Genomic DNA, 20,822 nt, shown 5'->3' on the forward strand with positions numbered 1-20,822 from the left:
GATGAAAATGGAAACTAAATTAAAATTATTGTTAAATAGTTAAAGTGGCAGCTAGTTCAGTTAAAATCGATTAAAAAATACTTCTGAATAATAGAGAAAAAGTTGGAGCTGTTCTCTGATTTTTTCCTGTCACAAAAGTCTCACTCACGCCTATACTATTTTCATATGACTGCACTCAAACTTCACTCACGCACCGCACAAGTCAGTGCGTCAGCATTACAACGCTGCATGGCTTCAATGTGGACCAACAATATTTGTAGCTTTCTACGAAAAGCACAATGATTTCAAACAAGTTTTACTATGCCGTTAAGCATTCACTGAGATCAGTTACATTCGAAAACTGGCAACAATAAGTACGAATTATATTAAAGTGAAAATATTTTTTATTAAATTAAAAATAACGGTTTACTATGTCGGAAAACAAGGATCTCGTCGAAATCAAATTGAATACAACAAACTCAAAAATCCACGAGAAAGGTGCTAGCTACAGCAACAATATGAGTTTATTTCGCTTCAAAGATCGTAGCACAGCTACTAACAGTACAATACCCTATAAACAGGGTCTGTCGCTTACCGATCTCCCAAAAGGTGACACCAAAGTGTTGCAGAGTATTTTCGGTGGCAGCATTGAATTTGTGCCCAACGCCTATCGTTCGCCCACAGATTTGAGTTGTCTGCGTCAAATGTACTGTCCCGATTGTGAACAGCGGCTGCATGTAGACAACATCAGTTATGATCGCTTGCTGTACTGGTAATGATTGTGTTGTAATATTTAGTGAGAATTTTTTATCAAAATTTGTTTTAGTTGCCTGCCCATATTTCCCTTCAAGTGTCTGTACAAACGCGCCATCGAACGGCGTCAAAATGGCAATAAAGTGATCTGCAAGAGGTGTGGTGGAAATTTGGGTTACTGGAAGCAAAAGTGATTACCTAATATATTCGATGGATGTGGAGAATTTGTGCCAATAGTATGTTGAAAGTGAAACTTTTTTAATAATACGATAAATATTGTTCATTTTGGATGTGAAAAATATGTGTTTAAGGACTACTAATATAGTATAAATGAGTTTGTTAATTGTTTCTTATGTTATATGGAAACTTAATAATATTTTTGTTAAATATTTAATGCGAATGGAAATTAAATAATTCTTTAGTTTTAAAAGAAATTTGTTACCGAAAAAAAATTACAAATGTGTTAATATTGAAAGCAGTAGCATTTTTTCCTTCCATAACTCGAAGTCTCTCAAAATCGAAGTGTTTTTGTGGTATATGGTAATTCGAGTTAGGAAAGTTCAACTGTATAACTGTAAACTAAAGATCATGGATAATATACACCACAATGGGATCACCATATATAATATTTATATTTACTTTTAATAATCACTTTTTACTTTTTGTGATAACTCACCGCAAGACCACCAATTAAGCGGTTCGTGTTTCTTTTCACATACTAAAGTGTGTCCTAACAAGTAAGGAAAATCTAAGTTCAAAATCAAATCTAATTCAAGAAGTTTTATTTACATAACACACAAATTTACCCATATAATCGGCATAAAGTTTAATAGAATAACGAAAATCAGCATATATAGTATATGAGGGCTGAGGTAAATCGTGAACCGATTTCATTAATTTTCACCAGCAAGGTACACTATATCTAATATACGCTCATTTAAGTCACTAAAGCCCACCGTATTTTTAAAAAACCTATAATTAGTATATAGGACCTGGGAGATGTTATGACCCGATTTGAATAATTTTTGGAACAGAGGCACACTATTAGAAGAAAACAATTTCCTCTGAATTACATTAAATTATCTGAGAGGTTTACCGATATTTTCGGTTAAAATGTACCCTTAGGCGCTGAGTTCAACATGTTTGATATCTGGGGCTTTGAAAAGTTATAATCCGTTTCGACAATTTTTTCACAAATGAAGCCAGAGATGGACTATTTGTGCAAAGTTTTATTCCGCTATCTTCATTGGTCCCTTATGTATACATTATAAAGTGAAGAAATAAGATGGAATTCAAAAGTGAGTTATAAGGAGAGTAGTCGTGGTTGTGAACCGATTTTTTTTTATCAGTGTTATGAGGGTGTCAAGAAAATATTATATACCGAATTTCATTGAAATCTGTTGAGTAGTTCCTGAGATATAGTTTTTGACCCATAAGTGGGCGATGCCACGCCCATTTTTCATTTTGTAAAAAAAACTAAGTGCATCTTCCTTCTGCTATTGTTTCTGACGTTTTTCGTTAGTGAGTTAACCCGATTTTGTTAATTTTCAACCTAACCTTTGTATGGGAAGTGGGCGTGGTTATTATCCGAATTCAACTAGTTTCATGGTGTGTGGTGGGGTACGTAAGAGAACCGACTGCAGAAAGTTTGGTTTATATAGTTTTATTGGTTTACGAGATAACAACAAATCACCACGCCCTCTTCCCCAAAAAAATTACATCAAAATATGCCCCTTTCTGGTGCGACCCTTTATTCCAAATTTTACTTTTATAACTTTATTAATGGCTTAGCCATTTTGTGGGCGTAGCAATTTTTCGAATTTGCCCATTTTCGAAAGCAACCTTCTCACGGTCCCAAGGAACATGTGTACCAAGTTTCGTTAAGATATCTCAAGTTTTACTAAAGTTATCCGTTGCACGGACGAACGGACGAACGTACGGACGGACAGGCAGGCATTCGGATTTTGACTAGTCACTATTAATAAAATAACTGGCTAAAATATTCCGAATAATTGTTGTGTTTTTCGAGCTCTTTGGACGACTTTCACAGTTTCGTTTCATTCAAATACCTTTGAAATGTAAAGCTAAGACAATACGCTAGTTTAAGTTCGTAATCTAAGGAATCATAGGCCGAAGGCTTTATTGGAGTTCATAAAATGGAATTTCATAAGCATTCTTGAACTTTGAGGGTTACCTACCTCTATTCTCTTAAAATATTGTTATTATATAAATGGATATTCTGTATAGGGAAATATATGTATTTATACTCGTGTATTGTTTTTCTGTCTCAAAGTATTGTTTGAATTTGTAATATTACTTCATAAACAACATCGAAGTAGCAGAAAAGAAAAAAAAAGTCGAAAATAATGCTCTGTCATACCTCAGGTGGTTCAATATCTAATATATTGACAAATCAATATGTAATATCATTATTTTCGATCTATTAAAAATGTAATGAAATAACAAAATACTGCTCTGTCATTGCAACCTTTATTACACCCGCTTTGCTTTCATTCAATTTCTTATTTTTGGTTGCTTTGCAATCATCATTAAAGTGGGTCAACTAGTAGCTCCACATATGGTACAGAGTATCATATATTCAATAACAGCAGCATTATTTTGCACAAAATAATAAATAAATACTGAAGTACAATCGCGAGTACTTATGCGTAGGTACTTATCTTCAACTTAAGTGCACTCTTTTTTGGCAATGAAATTAAAATTTCCACCGTTAATTGTTCGACGAGTGGGTGTTGTGAAAACTTAAAAGTGACTTGAAAAAATATGCATACCTCCATACATATGTCGATAATGTTATGAGTATGCTATTAAGTAGTAATCGTGGCTTTATTGATGCTATCAAGGTCTTTTACTTACATTTTGTTTTGCATTCTTCGTAATAAATTTACAGATACAGTATTCACCAATTTAATGGTTCCTTCCAATTGAAGATATCTGAGAATAATATTGTGTTAGGGCGGTGATATTAATTTGAAAGTGCAGGGTGTTCTAACGGCATAGAACGGCAAAAGCTGATAATAGTATATCACATCCAAAAAGGTCTAAAATCTTACCCGATACTAAAATTGAAGCAGATGTTGGAACAATATGATTTTTTTACAGTTAAACTCATGATCGGAACCTGCAACTGCAGTCATCTAGGTGAACTAGCTGGACTCGAAATAAACCGGCTTTTTTGGTGTCATGACGTTTTGTCGATACATGAGATTGAACTTCATGAGTTCTGACTTCAGAAATCACATATTTTCGCTGTTCAAGTGGAATCTCCGTTAACACATTTAGGTAAAATTAGTAGGCTAGTTATATAAAAGACGGCACAAGTACCTTGTTTGAGGTGCCTAATCTCAGATATCCAAGTTGATTTGCTGATATATTATATCGGATGTCCCATTACTCTTCTGCCACTTCCCACACATCTCATCAATCAATTGTATGGAACACTTCGGTGTTGTATACCATCACTAGAATTTTTCCTGTGGCGATATGTAATGTCTAAAGTCCATGCGGACATTACAGCTAAGATTCAGGCTTTGGAACAAAATATCCCGCGTGTCATTCGCCGGTTACTAATTGAAATGCTCGAACGAGTCATCGAAAATTGGACTCATCGGATGGACCATCTGAGACGAAGTCGCGGACAACATTTGAAAGAGATAATCTTTAAGAAATAAAAGCCCAGGAGTGTTTTTTCGAATGATAATAAACATTCTCCATTAAATTTGGATTTTCTGTGTTTTTTCTTTAAAAAGTAGGGAAACCCGAAATGGATCACTCTGTATTATAAGTAAAACTCAATCCCTATCACATAAGCTTTTATTTTCATAAGGTTCTGCTATCAATCTAAAAAGCAAACTTCAAACCTTTGTTTTTTGATATCAATTGCACTTGTTTCATCCGTTTATAGAACCATAGTTTAAATACTGGACGCTTGAGTATTTGAAGAAGATGGTCATTAGTGTGTTATCAGCCTCCAAATGGGACTTGATGAAGAAAGCGATCAGACTCTAAAACAACAAAAAACATGCAACACGCAAGCAGTCTTAAACAATAATAAAAAAAGTATGCGTTCTCTAGGTCTCTTCAAGCCTATGGCATATTAGTGACATATGATTCATGACCCCAGTATCAGTTCATAACTGCTTAAGCCCTTTTTATGGAGGTGATAACCCGGATCTGTTTGACTCACTAATACACTAATAAAATGACGGTGATGAATGTATGAAGTATTGAGGTTTCCCTTACCTGAGAGAAATTATGTTGTTCTTTATACGTATAATAGATAGTCACCAATATTTCAATTAATATAATATTTATTTGATTTGAATATTCTTAGCAATCTCATTAATTTCTTATGTGTACCTTCGATGCTCTCTCATTATTTAGTAGTTAGAAAAATCCTCTCGCTAAGAAAAATACACAAGTTTGAAAGCATGTCGCTAACATCAATATACACGACTCAGCGTCACTCACTCTCCTTTGCCACATTGTAAATATAAATAATAACAAGCTCTCAATGTTTTTGGCTAGTCTCGGCTAATCTCCACACAACCAGTTGGCACTGCTCATTCGAACCACAAAGACAGCCACAGTCTACAGCTAATAACCGGATTACTTAAAAATTCGCGAGCAAAACGCGAAAGTGAATAGCATAAAAAAGAAGTGAATTGTTTTGTTTGAATTAAAAAAAAAAAACAACAAAGATTTTCAACCTCATAAAATGCAATCCCAAATCGAACTTGTGGAAGTTAGTTTGAGTGCACCAAATACACCGATTACACCTAGTACCAGTACACCGGATAAGCGTTTCGACCAGGCCACCGATGCAATTTTAAATTATGTTCTCGGCGATACGGTACGTGATCGTGATGAGGAGGATGCGGGTGTGGAAGAATCCGTGACGAGACGCCAACAAACCCGCACCGCTTGGGCACCGAAAGCTGAGGACGATGGAAAGCCACATGTACGTTACTTTGCCGTCGGTCCAAGCACCTATCAGATACGTTGTCCACTCTGTAAGCAACGTGCTGACACCGAAACCGTACAGATGAGCGGCATCCTGGGTCATCTCAGCTGTTTGCTCTCCACGTTGTCGTGGTAAGTTTTTTGCACAGAAATTTTAATTTTTTTCCATAAAAATTTAATTTTATATTTATTTTGCAGCTGTTTTCCAATATTCTCGCTGTCATTTGTATACCTCTGCCTGCAGAGTCGCTTGAAGAGCAAACGTATGTTCTGCAATAGATGCGGCGGTCATTTGGGCTTCTACTGGCGACCTACTTGAGTTAGATGTTTTTATTTTTGTACCCTTTAGATGTATTTTAGTAAGTCTTCCAATTGTTTCAGTCCATTGTTTGCAAATAATTTTAGGAATTTTTATCAAATATTATAACGGTAAATATAATATATTTTTTTAAACATAAAAAGTAATAAAAATCTACATATTGGTTTAATTTCTGCTGAATATGTGCTTTCGTATTGAAATTCACTTTTTATAAGTTTCACAGTGATTTCGCCTATTTCGCGTCTGTTTCTAAAAGTATTTGTGTTCACATCAACATATATCCACTTGCTTATTCGCATATAAGATCGTGTGGTCACAAGTCTATTTTTATATGACAATGAGACTAGAGAAGACTAAGTAAATAGCTGTAGACAACTGAAAAAAAAAAACAGAGAAAAGCAGCAGCTGTAAAAACATGAGTTTTTAAAACAAATTTTAGAATTTTTCAAATTTTAACCAATAAAAAAATGTTTAAATATTAAAATATTAAAGTTACACACATTTTTATCTGAAAACAGTATAAAAAATAAATTTACTTTGCTCGAAAACCGTGAATAAAATTCTTTAGCTCAAATGGAAGGAATGACTATTTCAATTCAAAATTTTTATCAGACTTACACAAAATAGTATGTTACTGGAGAACTTGTGATGTCTTGCAATAGGCCTGTTCTCTCCCAGTGAGTTAAGAAACATCGTATACGAGTATCTGCAATTTTTATATTTGCTAAGAGAGTATTATATTTTTGTTCACATAAGGGTTGTTTGTATGTCATAAAACTAAACGAGTTAGATATAGGGTTATATATATCAAAATGATCAAGGTGACGAGACGAGTCAAAATTCGAATGTCTGTCTGTCCGTCCGTGCAACGGATAACTTGAGCAACAATTGAGATATCTTGACGAAAGATACACATGTTCCCTGGGAGGGTTGCTTTCGTAAATGGGCAAAATCGGACCACTACCACGCCTACAAAATGGCGAAAACCGAAAACACATAAAGTGTCATAACTAAGCCATAAATAAATTTGGAATAAAGGACCGCACTAGGAAGTGGCATATTTGGATGTAATTCTTTTGGAAGTGAGCGTGGCCCCCCCAAAATCGGTTATTTGTATACATCTTGCAGACCAAAAAATGTGTATAGACCAAACTTTCTTTAGTCGTTTCTTTTAGCCATTTCCTTATACAGTCCAAAAATTAAAGATATCGGATAATAACACCGACCACCTCCCATACAAAGGTTATGTTGAAAATTACTAAAAGTGAGTTAACTCATTAACGAAAAACGTCAGAAACACTAAATTTTACAGAAGAAATAGCAGAAAGAAGCTGCACTCAGACTTATTTTTTCAAAATGGAAAATGGGCGTGGCATTGCCCTCTTATGGATCAAAAATATCTCAGGAACTAGTCGACATATTTTAATGAAATTCGGTATATAATATTTTCTTGACACTCTGACAACACGGGTGAAAAATGGGCGAAAAATCGGTTCACAAGCACGCAAACTTCCCATATAACTCAATTTTGAATTCCATCTGATTGGTTCACTTTATACACAAATGCTGTATCTGTGGCATCACTTGTGAAAAAATTGTCGAAATCGGACTATAACATTTCAATGTCCCGGATATCGAATATGAAGAACTCAGTGCCTTATGGTAATTTTTCACAGAAAACATCTATAAATCTCTCAGATATCTCAATTTAATTCAGAGGAAATATTTTTCTTCTAATAATGTGTATCTGTACCAGAAATGGTTAAAATCGGGTCATAACTTCCTCTAGCTCTCATATACCTAATTGTAGGATTTTCAAATTGGGTCAAATTGTGTGTTATCTTAATAAAATTATATCAATAAATTGCGAGACTATAAAATGTTCGGTTGCACCCGAACTCACTCTTTCCTGTGAATAATGTCTAAAAAATAGTTTTATAGTCTCATGGCTCGATGAGTTGAATCACTGACACATTTCAATGAAGTAGGTGTTGATCGCCAGGTAAGTAAATAAAGTATCAAACATTATTAAATTTGAAAATAATATTTCTATCGTATATGTATGTGTGTGCATATAAGTATTTGGCTATGCACACAATTGTTGCTGTTGGGCCCAGATGTTCAGCCCAGACGCTGCCAAGAATCTTACGCATCCACCGAAAGCGTCACCATATCAAAGTATGACGAAGCTAGAGCAAATCAAAGCCAAACACTTAATAAATTACTCAAAAAGTATTTTAATTGGCGAGAGCGAGCGCTTGCTCATTATATACCCACACACATACATACATCTTTAATTAAATGTATATGCGTGGAGATCCCATATATAATCCCACAATTTGTATGTTTCCTCAATTGGCTTGAGTGGCCACAACCGAAAAGGCAGTAAGAGCAACAACAAGCAACAGCTAAAATGGCAACAAGCACAACAATAATGACAGCGACATCAACAGCAAGAGCATCAAGCGTCGGCTAGCAATAGCGGCGATTAGCAATTCTATGTATTGTCAGTTGATCGCTTTGCTTTGACGGCATTTGAAGCGAAATTCGAAATGTGTGCCTTGTGTTAACGCTCACCGTACCCGTTGTGAACTAATAATTAAATAAAAGAAAACAGTTATTACGAAAACAATAGAAAAAGTGTTAAAAATATTGCTAAATTGGAAAAAAGAAGAAAATCCGCGACTGATCACACGAACTCACTTACACATTAGCTAAGCGCCGCGACGACAAACAGCTGTCAAAGATGACAACCACACAGTCAACTGTCATTGTGACGATTGACAGTAACGATGGCGTTCTGGAGGATGTGCTACCTGAGTTGCCTTCAAATGTTGGACATTTGTTAGAGGAACCCGTGGAAATACAGTGCCCGGCTTGTGGCGTGAAATGCTTGACCATTGTTGAGCGACAGGCAGTGACGTTTCTGCAGCGATTTGTTGCTGTGATAAATTTTTGTCTTTGTTGGTAAGTCGGTAGAGAGTGAGGTTCGAAAATTGTACACCAAATAGATAGATTGAGCTCAGATATCACTATTGATAGAATCTGTCGGCCTAAACAAGTTCATGATTATTCTTAAGTGGATTGTGGGAGTTTAATTCATGATCAGCGCAAAATCAAATTTTATAAGAGAAAAAAATACTTTGTAGTAGCTTTCAGTATTTTCCTATCTTTCAGCAACTTGAGTGGAATCTAACGAACAAAATTTCGAAAGCAATATGCGTTATAATCTTTAGTATATGATGCATTTTTGGCCGTGAGTACATTTATAGAGCATGCTTATTTGGATTGCCATCAGGCAGTTGAGGTGCATACCACCATTACGTAGTACCTGGCATTGATTTGATTATTTTCCGATCAATATGAAGAAAGGTTTTTCAAAAAGATAATTTTACGTCAGTCAGAAAAACACATTCTTATAAATTTACCCTGTTTTTCGGATAATTTCAATATTTCAATTCAATTGACTTTAGATTAGTTTAAGCAATTTCGGGGCATACATATATAATGTTTGGTTAGGTTTGGTATGTCCTCGCAAGAGGGGAATTCTCTTAGACTATAGGAGACATTCCTTTGAGAAACCAGAATAACCCCTTTAGTTGAATAAAGCGGCTCTGAATCTAGTACCACAAAGCCAATAGGTATTCTACCTTTATATAAAAAGTGAGATTCAAGACATTTTAGCCATTCCAGAAGGACGATTCCATCTAGTCTTCCATATCGTTTAAATATTTAATCTGAATGCGTGAATTCCGATTGGACAAAGGTCAGAACCCCTACAATTGCTATTAAAATATATTACTGAGAGCGTGTTTGGCATTAGTAGTTTGTTTCGATCATTTGGTTTATTACTGGGAAAACGTATATTCTTCTGTGAATACAAATGTCTGTCGTTTGAAAATTGTATACTGGGATTTATAGCACGGATTGGTTAGCTATAATATGTCTCGTCGGTAGATTTAGTGGTTTCCTAGACATATGTGAATGACAAAAAATTGAACGAAATTATCTACTATAGCATCCTTCAGATAAATATTCTTCTAACAAAAACGAAAACTCACAAGTTAATGGCTACTATTTTTCCCTTATTTTCAAATAGTCTTAACCATTTTCGGAAATTGAGTTATGTAGTTTTTCCTACAAAACACAAGTAATGCATGTGGGTGTTTGAAATTGTGTTGCCATGTATTAAAGTAATAAATAAATAAAATGCGACAGTTCTCCATAAAAATATTTATTGCAAGTTTTCATTAAGTCCATACTAGTCTTTAAATAAAAAACTTAATTAATATGCATCACAGGCGAGTAAAAGCAGTAATGAAAGTGCTCACGTAACTGTAAATGTTAACGCCCTCCAAATTCAATAGTTTGTGGGCATAATCTATTACTATTCCCAAATATAGACGCAAATCAAATAATATTAAATTATATATCATACAGTAATACCCACTACCCACTTAAATGAACAGTGATTACATGAATGAGCAGCTCCGTCCAGAAAATGACCAGTTAATTTTTTAATTGACACTAGGTTAATTAACTTCCAAATACATTTGAATTATAAGCTCTAAAATTCATACAAAATACAAGTGAATTTTCAAATTTCGATCGGTTTAGTATCTCTCACTCACTCACCTACTATCTGAGAGTAAATATCTTCCCAAGTCCAATATAATTCTATATATTATGTTCATAAGTAGTTTAAAACTCATACATCCAATTTTCGAAAAAATTAAAAATATTTGAATATATATATTAATTTAATTGGATATTTATTTCAGCTCTTATAATAATTTCGGAAAATTTCCAGTCCCATCTCAACCACTCATCCAAAAATTTATCGTTTGCGTATAATTTTCCAACAGCTTTCATAAATTTGTTCGGACGCGTCTAATAATTTCCATTGTTTACAGTATTTACGCTCCAATTATTGCACAATATTTATGCTATTATAAATTTACATAGCTTTTCCATGTATATATGTAATTGTTCTGTTTAAATTTCTATACTCTACAGCAATCCCATACGCTGGAGTGGTCGCCATGACGTCAATCACTATTGCAGCGAATGTGGCTGTTACATTGGCCGTTACATAACGTTGAGTTGGTACAAGCGACAGTTGTTCAAAATGCAGCACTCGGATGTGGTGTTCGAAAATAAGTGGCAACGTTTTCGCAAAGTCGAAAAGGAGGCACTCGACAATAAGATACTAGCGAAGCAGCGACCAAAAGAACTGATGAAACTAAAGACGACAACGAACGAGCCGAGCGTTTTTGAGTAAAATATTAGATATTTATATATATTTTATTTTAATTTGTTATTTTTGTAATTTTATTGTATTTTAATAAATATTTATATTTGGAAATATTATTGGAAAATTTTGTTTAAATTAAAACTCTTCCACCAAATAAATAAATACCGTTATTTTCTTTTGAAAAAAAAATATTTCAAGAAAAAATAATCAAAAACCTTTGAGATTACTGAAATATTCAATACATATACATATTTTCGTTGGTTTCAAAGGTTTCTACTTTTTAAGTTTCAGTTTTGGTTTAGTTTTTCCACTCAAAATTTCCTTATTTTTTCTATTACCAAATATTCTTTAGTGTCGTTCCTGATGCCAACTTTTACATAGTCTACTACTGACTTTCAAATTAAATTGAATTAAGTCGAGGCTATGTTCAGAAATCTCGGTTTCACTCTAACTCTATTAAAAAGTTATTTCAAGGGAGGAGTGGATTTCAAGATTAAAATTCTATCCTCCTCGCGGCGAGGTTTATACCTATCATGGAAGGTACCAGTGTAGCCAATGAAAAATTAGACGATTTTCGTGAATTTTTTAAAAGTTAGTACTCGAAAAATATTGAAAAATAACGGAGTTATTTGCTGTCTTCAGAGGTGCCAAAAAAAAGTTCCCAACTGCTAACATAATTCCGAGTGACTAGCATACACAAAAAAATTGAAAAAGCTTATTAAAGTTGAAGGCATTTCCTATAAAATGACCTAAGATTTTTGAAAAATATCAAAAATTAACAAAATTACATAGTTCTGAAAAAAGAGTCTTTTTGTTAGTCATACAAATGATATTTTTTTTAATGCCAAATTGATAATTTTCAACCAATCAAAAAGATCGGAGGTTATTGTATATATTAAATATATTCAAGAATACTTTGAAGTCGATCGGTCAATTTCTCGTTGAGTTATGATGTCATCAATTTTGAAAAATGTCGTTTCGAGAAAAAACGCGTTTAAAGTTTAAACTAAAGAGGTTTACACCAGCGAGCGGTCGCCCTTTAGAACGCTGCCATTCAAAAACTATTCAAGATACGACCTTGCCGAATTCGATTTTTTGGAATAACCTCTTAGTGAATCAACTACCTTCTAATCTTACGGAGGAACACTTACAATAATTCTAAGACATCTAGTATAGACTGGATACTTAATCAATATGGTCCGAGAAGTATTGAGCCTCACCTCTCGATGGCGCAACTATCGCAAGAGTCTTACGGTGACGCTTCTGTTCGATAAGGTTGTTTTAACGAGTGTCATCATTGTTATATGTATGTCGGTTTTTGATGAAGCAAACTTGGTCCAAATGCTGGAACAGATATGACACTTGTCATTTAAAAACTGTCGATGTCGGTTCGTAGTATTTTCGTATGTCGAACATAGGGTCTCTATCCGATTGGAATCTGGATAAAATTGATAAACTATTAAAAAAAAAATTGAAATAAATTTCTCCAAAAATAGTGAGTGTTACTGAAGTAGTAGAGGGTTGTTACAATTTTTGAAGTCTAAATTGTTTTCATTATATGGGAGGTAGGTGTGATCATTATTAGATTTTGGAGAAGTCTAATATATAACCTTTTATAGAATCAGATATTTCAAATATGAGATGAAAAAAAAAAATATTCGCAATATATATACCATACGCTTGTTCTTGTTCTCTTCACTAAATTAGAAACCTCAACAAACAATTTGTTTATGCCCATACGCACTTATTATTATGTAACAGGTGGATCGTGTAGCTAAATTTGTATATTTTTGCTTTCTAGCAAACACAATTACACACACACATGCAACATCTGCTAAGTATGCGTGATTTTCCGCACGCTTTTTCCACCCCAGCGATTCGCACGAAAGCGTGTGGGAAAATGTAGAACAAAAACAAAAAAAGATAAATTACTCACACTGAGCGGCAATGACATCACTCTACGTAACACTGCAAAGAAATTGATAAATTTCATATTAAGTGGAGCAACATGAGATCACAGAGCGTTGAGAATTTCGCGAACAATAGAGGGGATTGTTTGGCTGAAAAGTTGAAAAAAAAAACAGTTTGAGATGCTAGAGATTAGTGATCACTGATCACACTCTGCAGCAGCCACATGCTCTCTTCGCTCTCTTGTCGATCTGTGATCATTAACAAATGCCATAATTTGCGAGTACTGACGCCTGCCGCCCACCAGCGCAGATTGTTAACGGTCAGCTGCCAGCAGTTCACTGTCATCACTCCAACGCGCCACAACACAACCGTTATACAAACTAAAAATATTCAAAATATAAATAATCGAACGATTTTTGAATAAAATTTTCTAAAACCAGCATGGAAAGCACCGCTGTTCCAGAAGCGCCGCAGCTCGTCAAGGTTAAGCTGTTGCCGGCTCAAACGTCCGAGGAGCGCAAGCGTCACATTGTCGCCAATGTCGTGTTGGAGGGTCGCACATCCGTAGTGCCCTACATAGATGACGCCATCAGCGTCGGTAAAGTGACACAAACACAGTTACTTGGCGCCACAGCTGTGCCGAAGAGTAACCACAAGCGTTTGCGTTTCTACTCCGTGGGTCCGCGTACCTATAAGACCAAATGTCCGCTGTGCCACGAGTACGGTGATGCGGCAGTGATGCGTGCGGCGGGCTTGAAGGATGCCACCTGTTGTCTGTCGACGCTGTCGTGGTGAGTGCAAATTTTTAGTTAGGGTTTTAGGAATTTCGAAGAATCATTCATGAAAGTTTCGGTTTACCTTAAAACCGACAATTTAATTTTTTTTTTTAATTTCTAGCTTCTTCCCCATTTTCTGGCTCTGCTGCATTTGCACTTGGTGCGGTTGTAATCGCGAGTGGACCACGAAAGGCATTTACTGTAGTAAATGTGGCGGAAAATTGGGCATGCAACAAAGACCGAAATAAGTTCGGAAATAACAAAAATAATTGAAAATAATTAAAAGATTCGAAAAAGTGAACTTAGACTTAGTGAAATAATAACGAAAACAACAAAATAAAGTAATAATGAAAATACTAATTTATAAAATAAACACTCTTGCAATAATAAATATGCATTTGTTTATAGTGCGCGCTCTCGAAAATACCTTTCAAATCCAATTATTCTAAAAAATAATTTTTGAAACTTACGAGTTAGTTTGTAGACAAAAAAAAACTAAAAATCAAATTGATCTTACGATCGATACTCACAACTGCTCAATTAAACAGTTCTCTTGTGCTCACTAAACAACTCTTAACACGCTCTGAGCAGTTCTCTACACACTCCGAGCAGCAAATACCATCGAGGCGTGGGTGGTATCGTGAAAAACTTTCGCTTTCTTTACTCAAATATTACCAATAAACCAGCTGTTAGAGGAATTCTCTCACACGCCTGCTTAATCTCTCACTTGCTTACTCGCTCACCAACTTACCATACAGCGTTCACTGTTGACCTCATCTCGGCTATTTGTTAGCCATGCGACTTTAGTACGTTTCTTTTATTGTCGGACGTGTGTGCATTGCGCTCGAGTAAAGAATTCTTTTTTCTACGATTTTTTCGCGACTAGTCTAGTTTATACTAAATACGACGAAAGTGTGTGTGTGTTCTTTTCTGCATATAATTTAATATTATAACAATAATATGATGACGGAATCCAACTCCACGCCAACTACGCCCGCGATCGAAGACAGCAGCAACACACCTGCCGCGGCGGATAAAATCACTAAGCAGCCCTTGACCGAGAAGGAGTTGAGGGATCTGCAGATCTATAATAATTTCGCCACACCGCTCGCTGGCACCTACCTCAACTTGCCACAGGATTCGGTAATGCTGAAATGTCCTGCTTGCGGCATTGTTGAAATGACACAAGTGGAAAACGATATGAAGTGGTGGGCGACGGAGATCAATCGTTTCGTCGGCTGTTTGTGGGTGTAAGTGTTGATATTATTAATTTGTTTTTGGATTTTAAGAGTGGAATAGTAGTGAATGTTAGAGTACGAATTTTGAAATTTCAGTTTTAGTAATGAGTGTTTGAGGAAATAATAATTTCTTGTTTTTTTTTTATCTTTTGGAACTTAATTTAACTAATTTGAAAGTTCATTATTTTATATATGCTTACATTATAGCGGATAAAGCAATTTTAATAATGCGAACCGTGGCTTTATGGCCAGTCTCTGAGTGATTTTTCATCCTTAAAAGTTTCTAAACAAGTTATAACTAGTTGAATGTTTACCTTCTGTTGACTAGTATGTTTTATATCTATTTAACCAGTGTCAATGTCTAAAACTATCATTGGTGGTTATTGTTGATTATTAAACTCTTCTTGGAACTTTTGGGAATATCTCTATATAGCAGTGGTAAAAAAAATTATAATAATTTACTTCAATGTGCTTCACTTTTTTTTTAGAAAGTTGAGTTGTAAATTGAAGCTAATGAAGACAACTCAAATCGGTTGAAGTTAATTGGATGCTTGGCAATTCAGAAGAGTTGACAACACAATGGATAAGTTGCATTATAAACGACAACTCACGGTTTTCATATTATTTTACTTCAGTAAAGTTGTTTTATAGGTATAATATATGATATTCATAGTGAGTTGCTGAGTTTCGAATATTATCAAATTGACTCAATTGAAATTAGTGCTGAACTATATTGAAATAATTGAGTAGCCTTTAAGCTGGGTTGTCTAAGATACAACTCAACCAAGTTGTAAAGCCTGTTAGATGATTTTTGAGGGGCCAGATGCTGGTGTTTTTCATCGTGTATTAATGTAATTAATTTTAGTTCTTGGTTAGTTGATCCCAGTTGATAATTATGACATCAGGTTCTATAATCAAATATGTTCGCAAGTCAAACTCATTTATTGTACAGATTTTGAATCGTAATGCACGTAGCATTAAAGATATTCAGATTGCGCTTAAGGCAATGTATATCAAGTTTTCAAATGAAAATGGGAAATTGCCCTCAAGTCTAGTCCCCGAAAACGTAAATGTAGTTATCAATCTTCATTATTTATTTTAAAATGTTTTAATTATAGATATATATTGCGAATAATAATAGTTCGTTTGTCTGGAATGTTTTCTTTGATAAAAATACAAAAAATTTAATTATTTCTTTCCAAAATTAATAATTTTAAATTATATAAATAGTAATTTTTTTAATCTATATTCAATACATATATTAAATGATTTTTCATTTTTATTTATTTTTATTGATATAAATTTTATTAAGAAAAAATAAAAATACTTTTAATATTTATAAGCAATTATTTGTGCAAAAAAAAATCAAAAAGAACAAAATATCTACTAACGTATCCCATTTTTTCTACATTTTACTTCCAGCACATTTTGTTGTTGCTGCTGCATGGACTACGTTATACCATGTAAACAAACGGATCGTAATCATTATTGTAAGAATTGCGGTTGCTACTTTGGACGAGCTATGAAACACTCGGCAATTAAACCGAAAAAGCTCGTCGCCAAATCATGAGGTGGTTGCCACCCACACGCACTCAGTTGGAAAATACATACTCGTACATATTCCTTTACTGCCAAGGAGGCCGATAAACGAAAAAATAAAAAAAAATAATAATAAAATTAATAATGAATATATCTGCTTTCCACTTTTTGTCTGCACGAAAACGATCGATAATACAAAGGAAATAAAAACATACACACTTACATACATACATATATAGCATAAAATCATGATTAAGCGAACATACTTATACTATTTGTATGTATTTTATTTGTAAAAAATAATTTATTATTTTAATTTTTAGTGCATTAAGCCTTCAAAAATACATATGTACATATATACGTAGCGATAAATATGCATGTGTAATGTATTGAATAATAAAGAGTTTCGGCATTTTATGAAAATAAATTTTAAGAAATATTTTATTTCATTTATTTTTCCTCTACTAAAGTCCATACATTTTAAATTGTTCCACAGCAAGGTGAACTGATCATTATTCATGAATCATTATCATTGGGATGTATTCACATATGTAAATGGATTTTGTTAATTGCCTTGTCAATTATATTTTTTATTATATTGTCGCCAAATTTTATACTCTCGAAACAATATATGAATATTGCGAACTTTGGTGGTGAAAATGAGTGCAATCGGTTGTTGGATTACCACAGTTCTCATATACTATATATGATGATTTTCGTTATTCTAGTGGACTTTATGCCGAATATATGGGTCGAGTTGTGGATAATATAAAATGTTCGGTTGCACCCTTTCCTTTCCTTATTTGTTTAAAATAAAATTAAATCGATCTCTCGCCTTACTTTTATAATCGTGCCAAGAGAATACAGTTCGACAATTTTCTTCAACTACCAACAAAAATTATGCAAAAAAATATATAATTATTCCATGAGCTCATTATTTGCAATTATTATTAAATATTTCATTGCAATTTATTAATATTTCGGTGACCCAATTTTGATTCGCAAATAATGAGTCAAGAGGAAATCAGAAAAGATGGAAAAAGTGTAGATTTTTGATTAGGAGTGACAAGAGGTGGGTTCATCATGAATCATAACGATCTAAGAAAATAAAAAATGAAAATCAATATTATTTGTGGTGTTCTTCATCATTAACTTGCATGATTGTTAGGAATCATGTAAAGATTACTCGCTTAAATATTATGAAAATATTAATATAGATAATCTATACTACATTTCTGATTCTATATAGTATATTACTTCTGGATTTACATTTTTTAGCAGAAAAGTTGAAGAATTCATATAGTTTCTATCACAAATCAAGGGATATCTTGGAAATATTGCGTGAATTGCATAAAATTGTCTCCAAATTCTCCTTGTCCTTGTCCAGTTATCAGACCGCAAGAGAATAGATGTTGGAACGCGACTGAGGTCTATTCTGAAGCAAAACAAAAATCGTACAAACCAAATGACATCAAAAAGTTAGTAAGAGACTAAAATCGACCCAATCGCTTAGGTTTTGGCTCTTGATTTTATATATATATAGATAATTATAGTTTTGTTCACATAACGGTTGTTTGTAACACCCAAAACTAAACGAGTTAGTATAGGGTTATATATACCAAAGTGATCAGGGTGAAGAGTGGAGTTCAAATCCGAATGTCTGTCTGTCCGTCCGTCCGTCCGTCTGTGCAAGCTGTAACTTGAGTAAAAATTAAGATATCTTGATGAAACTTGGCATACTTATTTCTTGGCACCATAGGAAGGTTGCTTTCGAAAATGATCGGACCACTGCCACGCCCACAAAATGGCGAAAACCGAAAACACATAATGTGCCATAACTAAGTCATAAATAAAGCTATGGAAATATGGTATGAATGTTCGCAATATGAAGGGGCATATTTGGATGTAATCTTTTTGGGGAAGTAGGCGTGGTCCTGCCCCCAAATAGGTTTTTTGTACATATCTCGCAAACAAGTAGAGCTATATAAACCAAACTTTCTGCAGTCGTGTTTTTAGCCACTTCTTAATACAGTCCAAAAATGAAAGAAATCGGATAATAACCACGCCCACCTCCCATAAAAAAATTCTGTTGAAAATTACTAAAAGTAGGTCAACTCACTAACGAAAAACTTCAGAAACACCAAATTTCAAATAAAAAATGGCAGATGAAGGCTGCACTCAGATTTTTTTACAAAATGGAAAATGGGCGTGGCGTCGCCCACTTATGGGTCAAAACCCATATCACAGGAACTACTCGACCGATTTCATTGAAACTTGGTTTATAATAGTTCCCTTACATCTGAATGATATATAATATAAATAAAGTTAAATAAATAAATTGCGAGAGTATAAAATGTTCGGTTACACCCGAACTTAGCCCTTCCTCACTTGTTTTAATTATAATTGCGACGTTAAATGGGTTCCACCATTGTCATTTACTGAATTAGCTCACGATCGGTTAGGTTGCGAAAAATAAAGTAATTATTAATCAAATTACGATATTATACTTGAAATTATTGATCTATTGCTGTGGGTAGATGGACTAATTGTTGATTTAAATTAATAATTACGCTAGGTGGCGCTGTGGCAATTTTTTGCACAATTAATATTTTACACATGTTTTGTTGCTAAAAGTATTTTTGATAATTCTACAAAGGTCCATCTTTACGATAAAAGCAATGAAACGGTATCGAGAATCTTGAATAGTAGATAAATTTACATACATATGTATAATTGAGAAGCTGGATCATATTAAAATAAGTTAATTATTTAATAAATATTTCTTATTTTTCTTATTAAAACATATTTTGTTGATTTTTTAATTGTTACCTTAAACAATTGTTTTTATAACAGTAAAAAATAAAACTGTATTTTTCGTCATACCAAAAACTTATTTTCTTTATTCACACTTTTCATATTCCCAATTGTATTCTTCTTTAAAAGCCTCTTCACACTGTATTTTAATTTTCCCTTCTTTGTTGCCATAAAAATAGCAACACAAATTGATGCGAACGGCGTATCTTTCGCGTTCTGTGGTGGCGTGTGGTCCGCCTCTTTAGAGCGTTTATTTCATGTCGTCGAACGTTTTCGACATTGAGGCGTTGGCGGTTGTTCGCGGATTGCTCATCAGTGCTTGTTGCCATTATTGTTTTGCGGCAAATGCGGGCGCACTTTTTTAATTGATGTATTGAGCCCTGTATCAACATGAGAAAGTGTGTGTGTGTGTGTGTGGGAAAGTGACTGACAGCGGAGCTGAGTGATCAAAAATTCGAGTAGCTGCGGTACGTCAACAAAATACAAGTGGTTGCGGCCACTCGCTTGCGCTCAGCGAATCTAGCGGCTCTATTTGGATTCAGTATACAACGAAGCGTGCTCGCAGCTGCAAGTATTTACATACAAGCGTGTTTTTTTTTCGTCAAAGTTTTCGAATTTTGCGGGAATATAGTAAATGTGGGTTTTTTTTTTAAATTTAAACTAAAAACCAAAATATAAAAACAAATATTTTTAACTTTTTTTATAATTTTTTTATTATTTTTTTTTTTTGAATTTAATTTTTTTTTCGATTTTTTTTACTCTTCAACACCTTTCTTTCTCATCTCATTTAGCCGCCATACAATTATGGTCCAGCCGCAACAAAAGCTACCCATCGTTCCGCAGCCAACTTACTTTGCTGTAGGTCCCCAACCACATGAGGTCACCTGCCCTTACTGTAAGGCAACGGCTAAGACCGTAATGCAGCGTCCGATACTGCGCTGCTTCAGCCGCCGTCATTATTGCTCCGAGTGTGGTGAATACTTGGGCACCTATCGGCGGCCGCAACTATGAGTTGAGTAGGTTTCTCGCCAGCCACCGATTGGATTGTAAACAAACTATATATTTATGTGTGTAATTTTTTATATTTATTCATGTGTTTGTATACTTTCAAGTTTTCCTCAATATTTAGCACAATTTTCTGGCTATAAATTCTAATCAAAATAATAATAATGAAACCTTATTTTAATTGTACTCTGGCATATAAGTATATGTATATAGAACTCTCGTAAATAAATGAAATGTAAACAAAAACCGCA

General features: G+C 34.2%; 6 protein-coding genes across 8 annotated transcripts; all 6 read left to right on the top strand.

Moving 5' to 3' along the window:
• Positions 1-151: 151 nt before the first annotated feature.
• Positions 152-1,340, top strand: LOC105209905 (uncharacterized). 2 transcript variants are annotated; one of them, XM_054233174.1, is made up of 3 exons: positions 152-353; positions 426-751; positions 806-1,340. In XM_054233174.1, exons 2-3 carry the CDS (start codon positions 498-500, stop codon positions 924-926), a joined length of 375 nt encoding a protein of 124 aa, XP_054089149.1. In that variant the 5' UTR covers positions 152-353; positions 426-497; the 3' UTR covers positions 927-1,340. The 2 variants fall into 2 exon arrangements, with proteins under 2 accessions (XP_054089149.1, XP_011178864.2); XM_011180562.3 differs by having other exon boundaries at positions 152-751.
• A 3,929-nt stretch (positions 1,341-5,269) lies between these two features.
• Positions 5,270-6,159, top strand: LOC105209904 (uncharacterized). The gene is made up of 2 exons (XM_011180561.3): positions 5,270-5,847; positions 5,914-6,159. The coding sequence occupies exons 1-2, from the start codon at positions 5,471-5,473 to the stop codon at positions 6,032-6,034; spliced, it is 498 nt and encodes a 165-aa protein (XP_011178863.1). The 5' UTR covers positions 5,270-5,470; the 3' UTR covers positions 6,035-6,159.
• Positions 6,160-8,373: 2,214 nt separating this feature from the next.
• LOC105209908 (uncharacterized) lies at positions 8,374-11,330 on the top strand. The gene is made up of 2 exons (XM_011180570.3): positions 8,374-9,001; positions 11,051-11,330. The coding sequence occupies exons 1-2, from the start codon at positions 8,781-8,783 to the stop codon at positions 11,313-11,315; spliced, it is 486 nt and encodes a 161-aa protein (XP_011178872.2). The 5' UTR covers positions 8,374-8,780; the 3' UTR covers positions 11,316-11,330.
• Positions 11,331-13,507: 2,177 nt separating this feature from the next.
• LOC105209909 (uncharacterized) lies at positions 13,508-14,534 on the top strand. The gene is made up of 2 exons (XM_011180571.3): positions 13,508-13,990; positions 14,097-14,534. The coding sequence occupies exons 1-2, from the start codon at positions 13,641-13,643 to the stop codon at positions 14,221-14,223; spliced, it is 477 nt and encodes a 158-aa protein (XP_011178873.1). The 5' UTR covers positions 13,508-13,640; the 3' UTR covers positions 14,224-14,534.
• On the top strand, positions 14,353-16,991 carry LOC105209927 (uncharacterized). Its single transcript, XM_054234055.1, has 2 exons — positions 14,353-15,225; positions 16,636-16,991. The coding sequence occupies exons 1-2, from the start codon at positions 14,936-14,938 to the stop codon at positions 16,781-16,783; spliced, it is 438 nt and encodes a 145-aa protein (XP_054090030.1). The 5' UTR covers positions 14,353-14,935; the 3' UTR covers positions 16,784-16,991.
• Positions 16,992-19,587: 2,596 nt separating this feature from the next.
• Positions 19,588-20,822, top strand: LOC105209910 (uncharacterized). Of its 2 annotated transcripts, none has more exons than XR_008471743.1 (2): positions 19,588-20,202; positions 20,358-20,822. XR_008471743.1 is itself a non-coding variant. In XM_054233311.1 (2 exons), the coding sequence occupies exon 2, from the start codon at positions 20,371-20,373 to the stop codon at positions 20,575-20,577; it is 207 nt and encodes a 68-aa protein (XP_054089286.1). In that variant the 5' UTR covers positions 19,870-20,196; positions 20,358-20,370; the 3' UTR covers positions 20,578-20,822. The 2 variants fall into 2 exon arrangements, 1 of the variants encoding a protein (XP_054089286.1); XM_054233311.1 differs by having other exon boundaries at positions 19,870-20,196.

Source organism: Zeugodacus cucurbitae, chromosome 6 (genome assembly GCF_028554725.1).
Source record: "Zeugodacus cucurbitae isolate PBARC_wt_2022May chromosome 6, idZeuCucr1.2, whole genome shotgun sequence".
NCBI lineage: Eukaryota > Metazoa > Arthropoda > Insecta > Diptera > Tephritidae > Zeugodacus > Zeugodacus cucurbitae.